This window comes from Eublepharis macularius, chromosome 5, assembly GCF_028583425.1.
Source record: "Eublepharis macularius isolate TG4126 chromosome 5, MPM_Emac_v1.0, whole genome shotgun sequence".
Classification (NCBI taxonomy): Eukaryota; Metazoa; Chordata; class Lepidosauria; order Squamata; family Eublepharidae; genus Eublepharis; species Eublepharis macularius.
The window spans coordinates 32865198-32878594 of record NC_072794.1 but is presented as its reverse complement, the minus strand read 5'-3'; the positions used below and the strand labels follow the sequence as shown (position 1 = coordinate 32878594).

Sequence of the window (13397 nt, the reverse complement as noted above, 5' to 3'; positions counted from 1 at the left end):
TAATTACTAACTGAAATTCAATCTTTAATTATGTGAAATACATTAATTAATATCTAAGCTATAAAAAGGGACTACTAAAAGCAATTGATATAATATTGTTAAGCTACAGCCCTTAATTGCACAAAACGCTTTACCGTTGACTCAGTGGCTGTTCTTTGGAATTATATTTGCTGATTTCTGCCCCTTCGTATTTCTGAAAGAGAACATTGACTACAATTATATCAGCCTTATAATAAAAACATAGCAACACTTTGGTCCTCTACAACAGACATATTTCAATGGAGAAGCTGCTATTTATTTAAAATATTTTAATCCTGCTTTTTGACACAAGCAGATCTATATTCGGTAAGCTAAAAACAAAACAAAAACGCACACACCCCAAAGGAAAGACAACCACCAGCAAAAAGCAACTGAGATCCTAGCCAACATAAGGAAGGGACACCAGGGAATCAAGTTTCAAACACGAGCCATAAAAACCAAGTAACTCTCAGCCCACTCCAGGACTGAACAGTATTTACCTGCACTCTAAAAGTGCAGAATTTGAGCCAAATGGGGCTTCTTTGCCTTGTAAGAACATAAGAAAAGCCCTGCTGGATTAGACCAGTGGCCCATCAAGTCCAACACCCAGGACATTTCCCCAGGTCTTAAAAATAGCGCCCCACTTATTGAATTCTGGTGGCTTTTTCACGTGGTTTCTCATGTCACCATTTCCAAAACGGAGGCAGGCAGTTATGATTCCATTTTCGTGGTGCCACGAAAACAGAATCATAGCTGGTGGGTGACCAGCTTCAGGGGTTTTTGAATGATACATCAAGCTCTTGATCCATTCTAGTCTGTCTTCAGGCTGGGCTTTGGGACTAAGATTGCTTTAATAGCTCTGGTTGATAACTTCCAGCTTCAGCTAAATAGGGGCAACTTGAATGTTGTTAGGAGGTTTAGGGTTGGATGCCACCAGTAGGCTGATGACACCCAATTCTACCTCCTAACTGATAAGCAACCAGAAGCAGATATCTCTTCCTTGGCCATGGTGGAATGACTGAGGGTTAGCTGGCTGAAGTTAAATCCTTTGAAAAATGAGGTCCTGTGGCTGGGAAGGATTTCAGCTGTAGGGAATTTGTTGCTCCTCTTACTCAATGAAGCCTAGCTTTTTGGTGCAACTATGTGAAGAGTTTGGAAGTCTGGCTTGATTCTAAGGTTTCCATGGACACTTGTATGTCCATAGTTTCTAGAACAGCCTTTTTCCATATTCACCAGGCCTGACAACTGTCTCCATATCTATCTCAATCCAACCTTGCCACATTGATCCATGCAACAATCACCTCTTGTTTAGACTACTGCAACTCACTCTATATAGGGCTACCCTTGAAGATGCTCCGGAGACTTCAGGTGGTGCAGAATGCAGTTGCTAAGTTGCTGACCAAGTCATTATGGTCAGCGCATATAACATCAATTTTGAAGTAGCTGGTTACCAATTAGCCTCCAGATACAATTTAAGGTGTTGGTCCTCGCCTTTAAAGCCCTTCACAGCTTGGGACCCTCATTCCCTCAGGTCTGCCCCTCCCATTATGAACCCCCCCCCACCTGCTTTGTTCATCTTCCTAGGACTTGCTGGTAGTTTCAGGTCCCAGGGTGGCATGACTTTCTTCCACCAGGAAGAGGGCCTTCACAATTGTGGCGCTCTCCCTTCAGAATGCACTGTCGGAAAGCACTTGTGCTCAGCAGGACCTGTTGATGTTTCAGAAACTCTGCAAGGAAGAACTATTTCGTCATGCTTTTGGTATCTAACATTTGGTATCCTCTGTGAGGCAGAGCAAATTGCTGTGCATTTTATCTACCTGTTATTTTATATTATTTGCAGGGTTTTATAAGCTGAGGTTGGGACTAGAGCAGTTTTTAATTTGTATTAGACTTTATGATTTTATTGAATATATTATATTTTTGTATTGGTTTTTACCTGTTGCAAATGTGAACCACTTCAAGATCTTAATGGAAAAGAAGCAGCATAAAAAGTGAATAAATAACCAGCATAGAATTACATTACCTCACAAATCATGCAGATATTCAAATTACATTTCAGCACTCTACATTTAAAACCTACTGTCATAAAGTAACTAAACAATTACATTATCTAAAATCAGCAGGTACAAGTAAATCTAAGTCATAACCAGATAGACATCTCTAGTGTATCACTTTAATAACTTTAGACCTTTTGAAGAAAGAGTTTTTCAGTCAACAATACCCAAAACTCACTTTTTTAACTCTCTCTGGGGAAGATGAGGTAGAATGGTCCAACTTCCTGTCACTGGAAGACGTGGAATGCTAAAACACAAAAGAAAGATAGATGTTGTAATTTGTTTTTTGTTTTAACCGGTTAAAGCCGATCCGAACAGCAACAAAATAATGCCACTACCTCATAAAAACAAAGCACCACAAATTCCACAAAATTTACTAGCCCTAACACAAAAAACTATTACCTTTGCAGTGTACCAGTGGTAATGGGGGAGGGGAGTGAAATCAAGTTTATAAGAGCTTCCAAGTCTGGTTGCTCAAAGGTACCTCTTCCTCACTACAGGCAAGGGAGTGATTAGATTATCACAGGAACAAAGCATAACTGCATAGCAAAACCAACGCCGCAGATAATCTCCTGCTTTATGCATAATTCAAAGGAGAATTTGGGCAACTTTCATGGGTTGAGGTTTCTTTGGCAGCCCATTGCTATACATTGCTGATTTCCAGTAAGATTACCAATCCCAAATTGGAATCTGAAATTCTCCTGGAATGACAACTGATCTCCACACTACAGAGATCAGTCCCTCTGACAGAAATGGCAGTTTGGATGGCAGAGTCACAGAGTCTAAAAGTGGAAATCATAGAGTGGCTACAGAGTGTGGATGCTCTAGGACTTCAACTTCTCCTATGGTGTATCACAGAGACAAGGAGAAGCTGATTGTAGCCCACCCATAAAGACATTAAAGACCAGAGGCAAGTTGGGGATTGAGAGAACGATGGGACTGCTGTTGGCTGGCATCCTCCAATGAACATTCAGAATAGATTTTTCTTCTTAACATAGATAAGTACCTTAAGGAGGAATTTGAGAGATTTTTTTAAGTTGAGTGGAACATAGCCATATATACCAGCATAAATATTATGACATACAAAACACATGCATACAGAAGCCTTCGTCAAGTGGTCGAAAAAACAGAGGAAAATGATATGAGGTGGGAAATTTACATTTAAAATTTGAATTTTGACAGGAGGAAGTGACTTCAGAGGAAGGGGAGGAATTAGATGACCTGATCTTTGATCTAGACATGATAACCCTAATTCCCAGGGCTGCAGCTTTAGTTAACATAGGCATGTGTAATATGCCAAAAAAGACGAATTAAGGTAATATTCAAAAAGTGTTTCAAATACCTGAAATGCATTATATTAATGCTGTTATTGTTAGTGACTAGATCTTGTGACGTTATCCCAGCCTGTCTTCAGTAGTAGACATTATGACTGTAAACTAGTTTCAAGTACCATTCTCAGAATGTACAGCTTCTTACCTTGCTGTCTGAAGCGCCATACTTTTTGTTGGATTTCCTGCTGTGTCTTTGGGACATGTTAAAGTTTCAGAATCTAAAAAGATGACAGGATATTACTTCCAAGATACATTTATAATTATTTCCAGAAAGTGTTATTTGAACATTAACTGAATACAAAACAACTTCTAATTACCCAAAATGAAAACAACAATTAAAGCTGATTTCCTGGGATCAATACTAATGTTATTTATAGGTTTTCATTCTTATATCCAATAGGGCTAGTCTCCTTTCTAGGGAAAAAAATCAGATTTGGTTCCTTTTCAGGGTTCTATATGTTACGATAACTGCTCAACTCAGGGAGGCCCTGATGTTAGAGAACACATTCTTTCTCTGGGAAAGAAGATTAATTTCCTTAATGGAGACAAATAGGCAAGAAGGGGCAAGATAGATAGCTATTTGGATATCCTGATTTGAACCATAAAGGAATGCCTTAATATGATTGGAGAATGGGCATAGTAAAGTACATATAGGACCCACTCCAAATTTCATGATAGGGTGAACTCTCAGCTGGGACAAGAATAGTTAAAAGGTTTGGATACCCTATCAGAAGTGTGCAAGTCATGCTCCAAGGAGTGAAGTCTGTCTTGACCAGCCTCTATTTTCAAAGTTTCTGTGGGCTTGTGCCCGTTCCAGGGAAGGAAATACCCAGGTAATACCAGTGACTGTACATCCTAGTTAGTCTCTTGTTTGAGTTCTTTTTAAAGTTCTTTTAACATTCTATAGTGTTTTGATATACATCGCCATTGTCCTTGTGCTCTAGTGAAATTAGATTGTATTTTGGTAAACAATGATATTGTCCTTTTAAAGATCTCAGAATATGGCTGGCACTGGACTGCTCATCCACACAACAGACCAAAAATTCCTGGCTGAGCTACAGACAGTTAGCTGGCCAGGGGAAAGCGTGCGTGCAAAGTAATACACACACAAAAGCACCTAGCCTGTATTTGTGCCTCATGCAGCAGGCAGAGAAATAAAAGGCAGAGCTTGGGATATGGTGGTGGCAACCAAAGTAAGGAGAATGAAGGTGTGGGGAAAGTAGAAGCCCTCTCTCACACGCAGATTACTCTCTTCCTCAAGGGAAATGGTAGCAGGAAGGAAGGGAGGAATCATTTTTACTCTGTCCACCACATGTTGGCACAAAAAGCAGGATTCATTATTATTACTTTTTTTAGGATGAGTTAAACTCCACCAAAACAGAAAGAATGACCTCTTCAGGCAGGCCATTCCATAAGGTGGGGGGGGGGCACTACAGAGAGCGTACATGTACAGGCAGCTGTTGATTTTGTCCATGTGCAAGGTGGCACCTGTAGAAGGCCCTGTTCAGATGAATGAAGCTGCCGTGGTGGAACACAGGGAGAGCGGCAGTCAATGTTATTAGTCTGTGTCACAGCTGCTGGAGCCCAGGGAAGCTGTCTGTAGGCTGCCACCACTCTGGTATAGGTTTCCTAAAGAAGGGCCCAGAGCATCCAACTAACACCTTTTGTTGACTCTTTCCCAGTAGGTTTGATTTATTACATGACCAAATGAGGCATAAGGACCCAGGCAGAATAATAAAGAACTTTATTTAAAAGGTTTATTAATAACTGGTTCTCAAACTTGGTATATTAAAGAGAATAGTAAAGGTTGGTGAACAAACAAAACTAAAATACCCTAACGCATCTAACTAGAATGCTCTTAACTGTCTCCTGGTGACTGTCTTCCAACTGTCTCACCCCTTCTGGATGAGGGAACACTCCATCTGCAGCAGCCTCTCCTCAGCTCTGCTCCCTAGAAGTGAACACTCTCCCACTGTGATGAGACCTTTTATCTCTTCTCTTAGGCACCATCCCCCTATTTTCCTAATGGTGGAAATTTTCCCTCCAAATCCCCTCTTACCCAATCACAGGGGCCAAAGGGAACCTGGGAAATGTAGGCCTTGCAGTAACTTTAGTGCAGGCTTCCCCAGAGCCACTAGGCCTCACTAGGCCCAGGCTCATAACACCCCCCTGCTAGACCAAATCATGGGGTCTGGCTATATGGATCCCCATCGATGAGGTCTAGAACTAAGCTGTGAGTTGCTCTTTTAACCATCTAAAACTTAATACACAAGCTCTGTAACCCATTAACATAGAACCAAGTGGAAAACATGGATAAACACTGCAGTGATGAAACAACAGAAAATAGCTATATACAGCAAGATAACTAATCATCACAGGCCCTGTGGGATAGAGCATCAGCTACTTTATTCTGAGATCGAAGTCTTGCATGGCTAGGCTCCATCACAGGAGTTTCAGGTTAGTAAGCTTGGCAGTCTGTAGCCACTGGAGGGGAGAATGATCGGTTTGGAGCAGGAAACGGCGACCCCACAGGTAGGGCCGGAATTTTCCCAAAGCAAATACAATTGCATAACATCTTTTTCGGGGATTCCCCAACCCGCTTCCCGCTCAGTAAGTTTCTTGCTAAGGAAAGCAACAGGGTGTTGCTCCTGATCCGGCCCCTCCTGAGATAACACGGCCCCCACTCCATGGTCAGAGGTGTAGGTTGTGAGGATGAAGGGTCTATTGAAGTCTGGAGCCCTTAGAACTGGACAGGTGATGAGGGAGTTTTTTAGCTCATCGAAAGCCTGCTGACATTGTGCTGTCCATTGCAATTTCTCAGGCCTATTCTTCCCAATGAGATCTGTAAGCGGCAATGCTAATTGACTGTAGTTGTGTACAAACTTCTGGTAATATCCAGCCAACCCTAGGAAGGATCGGACTTGTGTCTTTGTTCTGGGTATGGGCCAGTCCCGAATGGCCTCGACTTTAGCTTGTCCAGGAGAAATGGTATGTAACTTGGTTGAGGCCAATTTGGCATTTCCTGGCCTTCAAGGTAAATCCAGCTTCTTTTATCCTTTCCAACACCATTCGTGGGTACACCAAATGTTGTTCCCATGTCAGGGAAAATACAGCAGCATCGTCCAAATATGCAACGGCAAAATCTTCCAGGCCCTTCAGGAGCTTGTTGATGGCCCTCTGGAAGGTGGCGGGAGCATTCCGAAGACCAAACGGCAAAACATTAAACTCATACAGTCCTTTATGTGTCACAAAGGCAGAACGCATCTTTGACCGTTCATCGAGCTCCAGCTGCCAATAGCCTCTGGTGAGGTCAAAGGTGGAGATATACCTAGCTGGGGCTAATTGGTCCAACAAATCATCTAGGCGGGGCATGGGGTATTGGTCCAGTCGGGTTATCTTGTTGAGACACCTATAATCCACGCAAAAATGGACCTCCCCATTGGGTTTGTTGACCAGCACAACTGGTGATGCCCAAGCACTCTCAGAGGGTCTGATTATGCCCATCGCCAACATCTCAGTTAACTCTTTGTCAATGGCCTGCCGCTGGGTATGTGGAATCCTACGAGCCCGTTCTGCCACAGGGGGCTCATCCCCCGTGAAAATAGAGTGACTTGCAATTTGGGAGCGACCAGGCAGGGCAGTAACTTTAGTGCAGGCTTCCCCAGAGCCACTAGGCCTCACTAGGCCCAGGCTCATAACAGTCTGCAACTGGACTTTTTCTTTCTTTTGTTACAACAGACTGAAATGGCTATCCCTTTGTAATCATGTATAGAACAGGCAGCAACTACTACAGAATAATGCACATGTTTTATGCTTCTCGTGTTTTTATAGGTTTATAGAATGGTTTAGGTGGGTAGCCATGTAGGTATGCAGTAGAACAGCAGGATTTGAGTCCAGTGGCAGAGTTTTCAGAATGTAAGAAGGGAGCTCTGACTCTTAAAAGTTTAAATGCTGAAAATCTTGTTGGTCTCTAAGGTGCTACTGGACTCAAATTCTGCAAAAATCATTAGTTGCACAGAATTAGTAAATATTCAGGGGCTGAGCTGCAATTTAAATTCACCTCTAGATGTAAGAAAATAGTAAGATCTCTAGTTAGAGGGAGATCCTACAAAATGGTAATTTAATTAGAGACTGATACATTTGTTTAGAAAATTTATTTAGAATATTTCCTTGCCTCTCCTGAGAACCTGCTTGGAACTAAATATATAGTAGATGCCATACAGAAATAAAGGGACTCCCTGCCTGCAGGCTTACAGTCTTTAAAAATTCAAACAAAAGTATTAGAGATTTGAGGGAGAAAGTGATCTTAAGATCTGCTATTAGACATAAGATTATAATTGCTGGAGACCTTTGTGGAAAGTAACCAACCTTGAAGAGGAAAAAAGTGCTTTTTCAGTTAGGACAGCCACTGGCCAATAACACTTTTGTTTTAAATCTGAAGATTGTTTATGACCTTTATCTGTAGCTCACAGCCTTGTAAGTCTGGGAAAAGCGAGAAGTTGGTCTGCAGTCTGAATTTTGGTTTATTTTGTCTCTTTATTCTAGTCATTTCCAGAACTTTCTACTGAATACATAGTCTCCACTAAAGGTTGTTATTTGCAACAATTTTTTATTCTAATAATCAAGAAATCCCACTAGGATTTCTTATATAGCTTTGCAGTTAAAAAGCATAGAACTGAACCGTTTAAAAAAAAAGTTCCGTTCTGGTTCTTTTGTACGTATTAACTCTGTTGTTCAGTTTGAGAAACTAAATTTAAAAGAGGGTGGTGGTAGCCAGTTCAGCAACTTTGACTTTTATTCAGATGTGTTTTATGCAGCATTGTTAATGTAACTTTTAAATAATTTGTACATTTGTACTTAGTCAATTGTTCTGTCAAGATCAGTGTTGTTTCTCTGACTGGCAGCAGCTGTCCAGGATCTCAGGTGGAGGTCTCTTCATATCATCTACTACCTGAATCCAAGATGCCAGGGATTGAACCTGAGACCTTCTGCATATGCAGCCAATGCTCTGCCACCAAACCACGACCTCTTTCTATATCAATTAGCATAGTAGGAAGAGAAAACACAGTTTTAGCACATCTCAGGCCCCTTGGGGATGAGACAAAGATCAAAGCCTTGCTGGTTTTGACATCTTTCATCTAACCGCATTTTTTTCGGACCCCTGATTTCAGGTGCTTTAATAAATTGGGAGTCATCTCTTATCCAGTTTGCTAGCATTGGTACATTCTGAATCCCTGAAAAAATAAGAAAAAATATTTCCTCTGCCAGTTTACAAAAGCAGTTACCAATTCTTACTTACCAAAGGAGACCAGCCACAGAACTGTATGCAAGTCAGACACTTGCCTGCTTTGAAATCCTGGTTTTTTTGCGGGGGGGGGGGGGGGCGGAATTCTATTTACACTATTCTCTCATGGTAGCCACATCTGCACTGGTTCTCTCTCTCTCTGCTGCACAACTGCCATCAGTCCTTCAAATGCTGGTTTTCAAGCCTTTATGTGGAAAATATTCCTTGAAGTTTTCTGCGGCAGAATCCCTAAAGAAAAGGAGGAAGATATGTGTCAGGGTGCTGTGTCTTAAGTTATCCCTGCTTTGGCTGATCCAGCTATAGACAGCTTTATATTGGTGTCATAATTCCCGAGCTCAAGGTTGTGTTTTGTAGTACTGGGTTTCTCTGCTGGAAAAGAGAGGTTGCTCTCTACCGCGCACCTTCAAGAAAGCAGTACCCGAAGAGTTCTGAGCTGGATTTAGTAATTTTATAGAATTTCTTTTCCTAAACGCTGCCAACATCACATTACTCACAAAGCAGTATGTGCATGTGTGCGTGCTCATATATGCATGTCTATGAAAAGCAACCTCTGATTCTGCAACCAGTTGGGTTACTTGACTATGTGGTATGGAAACAAGGGGTGAGTGATTGAAAGGAGACAGAAGTCTAGATACCTGTGTTAGAGCCTGCAGATTCCTTTAATGGCTAATAACTAGGCTCTGCTAAAACACAGTGTGTGATATGCATTTCCAAGAGGAGTCCTGGGAAAAGAAGTACTACTTTGGTAGCAATGATATACAAAATGGATCAGAACATCATGACATAACATTTGTGAAAGTTACAGGAAACTGGGATCTTTATCGGAGATCCACCAGTCTATCTGAGGTTTTGAATGGGAACAACAGATATAATCCCTGTCCCCATAAAATGGGGGGGGGCAGTGAGGCCAGCACAATCCCTTTGTTTCAAGCCTGCGCACTTTTCCTTGGGGGTAGACCCCAAGTCATACTTCCAGAGCACTGTATTCCTCTACAGTCCTGCAGTTCCAATGTCTGGGTCCATGGACCCAGGCTGCACTTACCTCCTGAGGGGGGGGAGGTACCCATGTACTGGGTACACCCCCTAAATCTATAGTATTAAGAGACAGAGGTTGTAGTTGAGGTATCATCAGCTTCTCTGCAGCAAAATGCTTGCTTCAGGTAGTGATATTTTAATAATGCCTTGACATATTCATCAAGATGGACACCATGCCATCACAGTGTAGTTGTTAAAGTGCTGAGCTAGGATCAGTTCTGAAACAGAACTCATTGTGCCAGTCATTCTCAGCCTAACCTGCTTCACAGGGTTAATGTTGCAAGGAGAAGATGCAGGAAAAGAGAGAACAACTGCAGTTTTTGGACCCAGGGCAGGGCAAAATTGAACTAAATAGGTAAATATTCAGGCATTATAATGGTACAATGTTGTAAGTTAATCTATGCAGTAACCAACATAAGAATGTTTCTTTAACACTTTTCAACCACAGCAGTTCTCAAAATGGATAACCATAAAACAATTAAAAATAAAAGTGCAAGAATATAAAACCTGCAAATTGCATATATGCAATAAAAGAAAGCCAAACAGCAATCAGACAACACCATGCAAAAGCTCCGTATCAGATGGACACAACACCCAGAGGCAAAAAAACCAAAGCAACTAGTTTCATGAGACCAAAGCAGTTTTGGACACATTTTCCTTGAGCAGCAGTTTCCTGACTGCACAGCAAAGAGCTTTTGAGCTTCACATCCAGTTTGACACATGCTATAAAAGTCAGCTACTTCTGCAACCTCCTTGCATGAACAAACACAGATCTTTGGCTCCTGGCCCATCTCTCTTACTCAACAGAGTAAGTCCAGGTCAGCTGGTGATATCAAAAGGCAGGTCAATGGGGAGGGAAGGAGGCAGAAAAGAGGTAAGCAATGACAGTAGCTGGTTAGTTTTTCCCCACAGCACTACCCAATTCACAACAGCAAGCCCCTGGCCAATGCAAGTAGCAAAACCTTGAGTACTGTCTCAATAACAGAATAATCATATGAAGGCAATTTATGCACAAGCTTATCAGCAATAACTGGTTATCGCCACTAAATTCTTGAACTGCAACAACCACAACTGATACCTGAGTTTTGAACTGACCTTTTCTTCTACCGTAGGCATATCTAGAAGCCAAAAAAATGCTGTTTAATATGATGGAGTCACAGAAACTATTCTCCCCTTTCAATTTTAGCAAGATGCGGTATAAACATGAGCCCAATTTCATGTATCCATTATATATGAATTTTAATATTTATACCCACCATGTGAGAAATTTTATCGCACGTGGAATAATGTTTTAAATGTTTATTTATCATGTTTTTATTGTTTTAAACTGTATGTTATAAATTGTATGTTGTTACACCGCCCTGAGCCCGTCCGACGGGGAGGGTGGTCTAGAAACGTAAATAATAATAATAATTACAGCTGTGAAGGGAAATGCCCATTACTTTCCTGCTCCAAACCATGTTGAAAAGGATGTTAACCAGAATTCTCATTCTTGCATGAGAGTCTGTACAAAGGGCAAGACTTTGCGTAATCGACTGCAAATACATGATCATTCAGAATTTCTCAGTACAGCTCGGTGGCAGTTCCTAGTGCGAGCCTCAAGCAAAATATAAGTGGGAGAATGTACTAGATAACTAGAGAGGTGGCAGGAAGGGTACACAAGAACCCACACCAAACACCTAAAGTTGCTGAGGCTCTGAGATGATTCCAAGTTGACAATCCAGCAGTGCTGGAGTTATCAGTTCTGCATTCACCTATAAACCAATCCTGAGTAATGTGGAGCAGACAGAAGCAGCCACACACATAGCACTGACTGAATTAAGTACTTTACTGTTATTTACAACTGTACCACCCACACAGAAATTTAGCAGGCAGCATTTCCCATGCCATTTTCTCTCCCAGGAAAAGCTTCATCTGTTAATGTTCATGTATCAGGAACAAAGTAGATATGGGTCGGTCCCCTGCTAGTCCATGCAAGAGAACAACAGTTGCATGAAATGTTTGTTTTTAAAGTGCCACTGGGCTTCTGTTTTATTTTGTTCTACCCATGTGCACACCAACAGTGGGAGAACAGCCAAAAGTATTGGTGTGAACATGGTGTATGCTTATACACTGTTCAATTTGCTTTGACTTAATCACTAGTTGGGAGTGATTCACACCCGCTGTGACTGGATCTTGGGACTCTTTTAGCTAAATCTTGTTTTCCATTGTGCTCTCTGCAGTAACGATATCTTAAAAACAGAATACTTTCCAGCTTTCCTCCTCTCACAGCCACATGTCATGAATCTGGTGAAGTAGGCTTCGGTCCACAAAAGGCAAGGGCTTTCTAGGTGGAAGCACCCCCTTCTCCTTTGCCTACTAGCATAAACTATTTGGGAGAAGGGTTGCCAGCGCCAGGCTGGGAAATTCCTGGAGATTTGGGGGTTGGAGCCTGGGGATAGTGGGGGCTGGAGAGGGGAGCAACCTCAGCAGGGTATAATGCCATAGAGTCCACCCTTCAAACCAGCTATATTCTCCAGAAGAACTGATCTCTATGCTCTGGAGGTCAGTTGTAATTCCCAGAGAACACCAGCCATCAATTTATTGCTCACATATGCTACCGGAAACCACTCTGAGCTACTAGGAAAACCAGTACAGAAATGCCTCATAAATACAGCTCATATCATAATCAATGTTTAGGCTTTAAAATACAATATTCTGCATGGCTTTGAATTAGGGTTGCCAGCTCCAGGTTGGGAAATTCCTGGAGATTTGGGGAGTGGAGCCTGGAGAGGACCGGGAAGGAAGGGACCTCAGCAAGGTATAATGCCATCAAGTCTACCTTCCAAAGCAGCCATTTTCTCCAGGGGAACTGATCTCTATGGCCTGGGGATCAACTGTAATTCCAGGAGATTTCAAGCCACCACCTGGAGATTGGCAACCCTACTTTGAATTCACTCTTCAGCTAGGGCAAGCACCCTAAACAAACACATTCAACCACTTGCATTACAGTCCTATGCAGTCACTCCAGTCTAACCTCAACGGGCTCAGACTAGTTACAGGGCACAGGACTGCATCGTGACCATTCCTTAAGACCGAGCAGCATGGTGCAGCGGTTAAGAGCATCGAACTAGGATCTGGGAGACCCATGTTCAAATCCCCACTCTGCCACAGAAGTTTGCTGGGTGGCCTCGGGCCAGTCACTGTCTCTTCCGAGCCTAACCCACCTCACAGGGTTGGAGTGAGGATAATACAAAGGAGAGAATGGTGTAAGTTGCTTTGGGTCATTGAAGAGAAAGATGGAGTATAAATAAAGCAAGTGAGTAAATAAATGAAAGTCAAGCAACCCTGTTACCTTATCAATGGGGAGGGGGGGTATCCTTCCTCCCTTCAAAGTTTTAAAAACTCATCTAGGAAGTACTTTCCCATGAGAAGTCACCACGCAAAAGCCACAAAGAATATGACAAAATCAGGCCCCACCACCCTGCAAAACCTGGTCCGCCCTCCGCCACTGACCTTCTCTTCCGCCGCAGCTTCTTACTCCGTTTATACAGCTTCTGTCACAGCTGCTTGCCTACGCCTTATCTTTCGGAGTGGAATTGTTGTGTCGCAAAGTATGCTGGGAAATGTAGTTTTTTGTTTGTTTTTCAAAGCCGTTGCCAAGGTTTCTCACTT

General features: G+C 42.2%; 1 protein-coding gene across 3 annotated transcripts in view; it reads right to left on the bottom strand.

Annotated features, from left to right (window-relative positions):
* The window catches only part of SWT1 (SWT1 RNA endoribonuclease homolog), a 58711-nt gene extending 45423 nt beyond the window's left edge, over positions 1-13288 (bottom strand). The window contains exons 1-6 of one of the 3 annotated variants that reach the window (XM_054981070.1): positions 13239-13285; positions 10822-10861; positions 8703-8936; positions 3549-3621; positions 2251-2319; positions 135-193 (exon numbers count right to left, since the gene is read on the bottom strand). In XM_054981070.1, coding sequence (XP_054837045.1) covers positions 135-193; positions 2251-2319; positions 3549-3605 — 185 coding nt within the window. In that variant the 5' untranslated portion in view covers positions 3606-3621; positions 8703-8936; positions 10822-10861; positions 13239-13285. Of the gene's footprint in view, positions 1-134; positions 194-2250; positions 2320-3548; positions 3622-8702; positions 8937-10821; positions 10862-13238 lie in introns of all 3 variants that reach the window. The other 2 variants (XM_054981072.1, XM_054981071.1) reach the window with 2 other exon arrangements.
* Between the last annotated feature and the right edge of the window lie 109 nt (positions 13289-13397).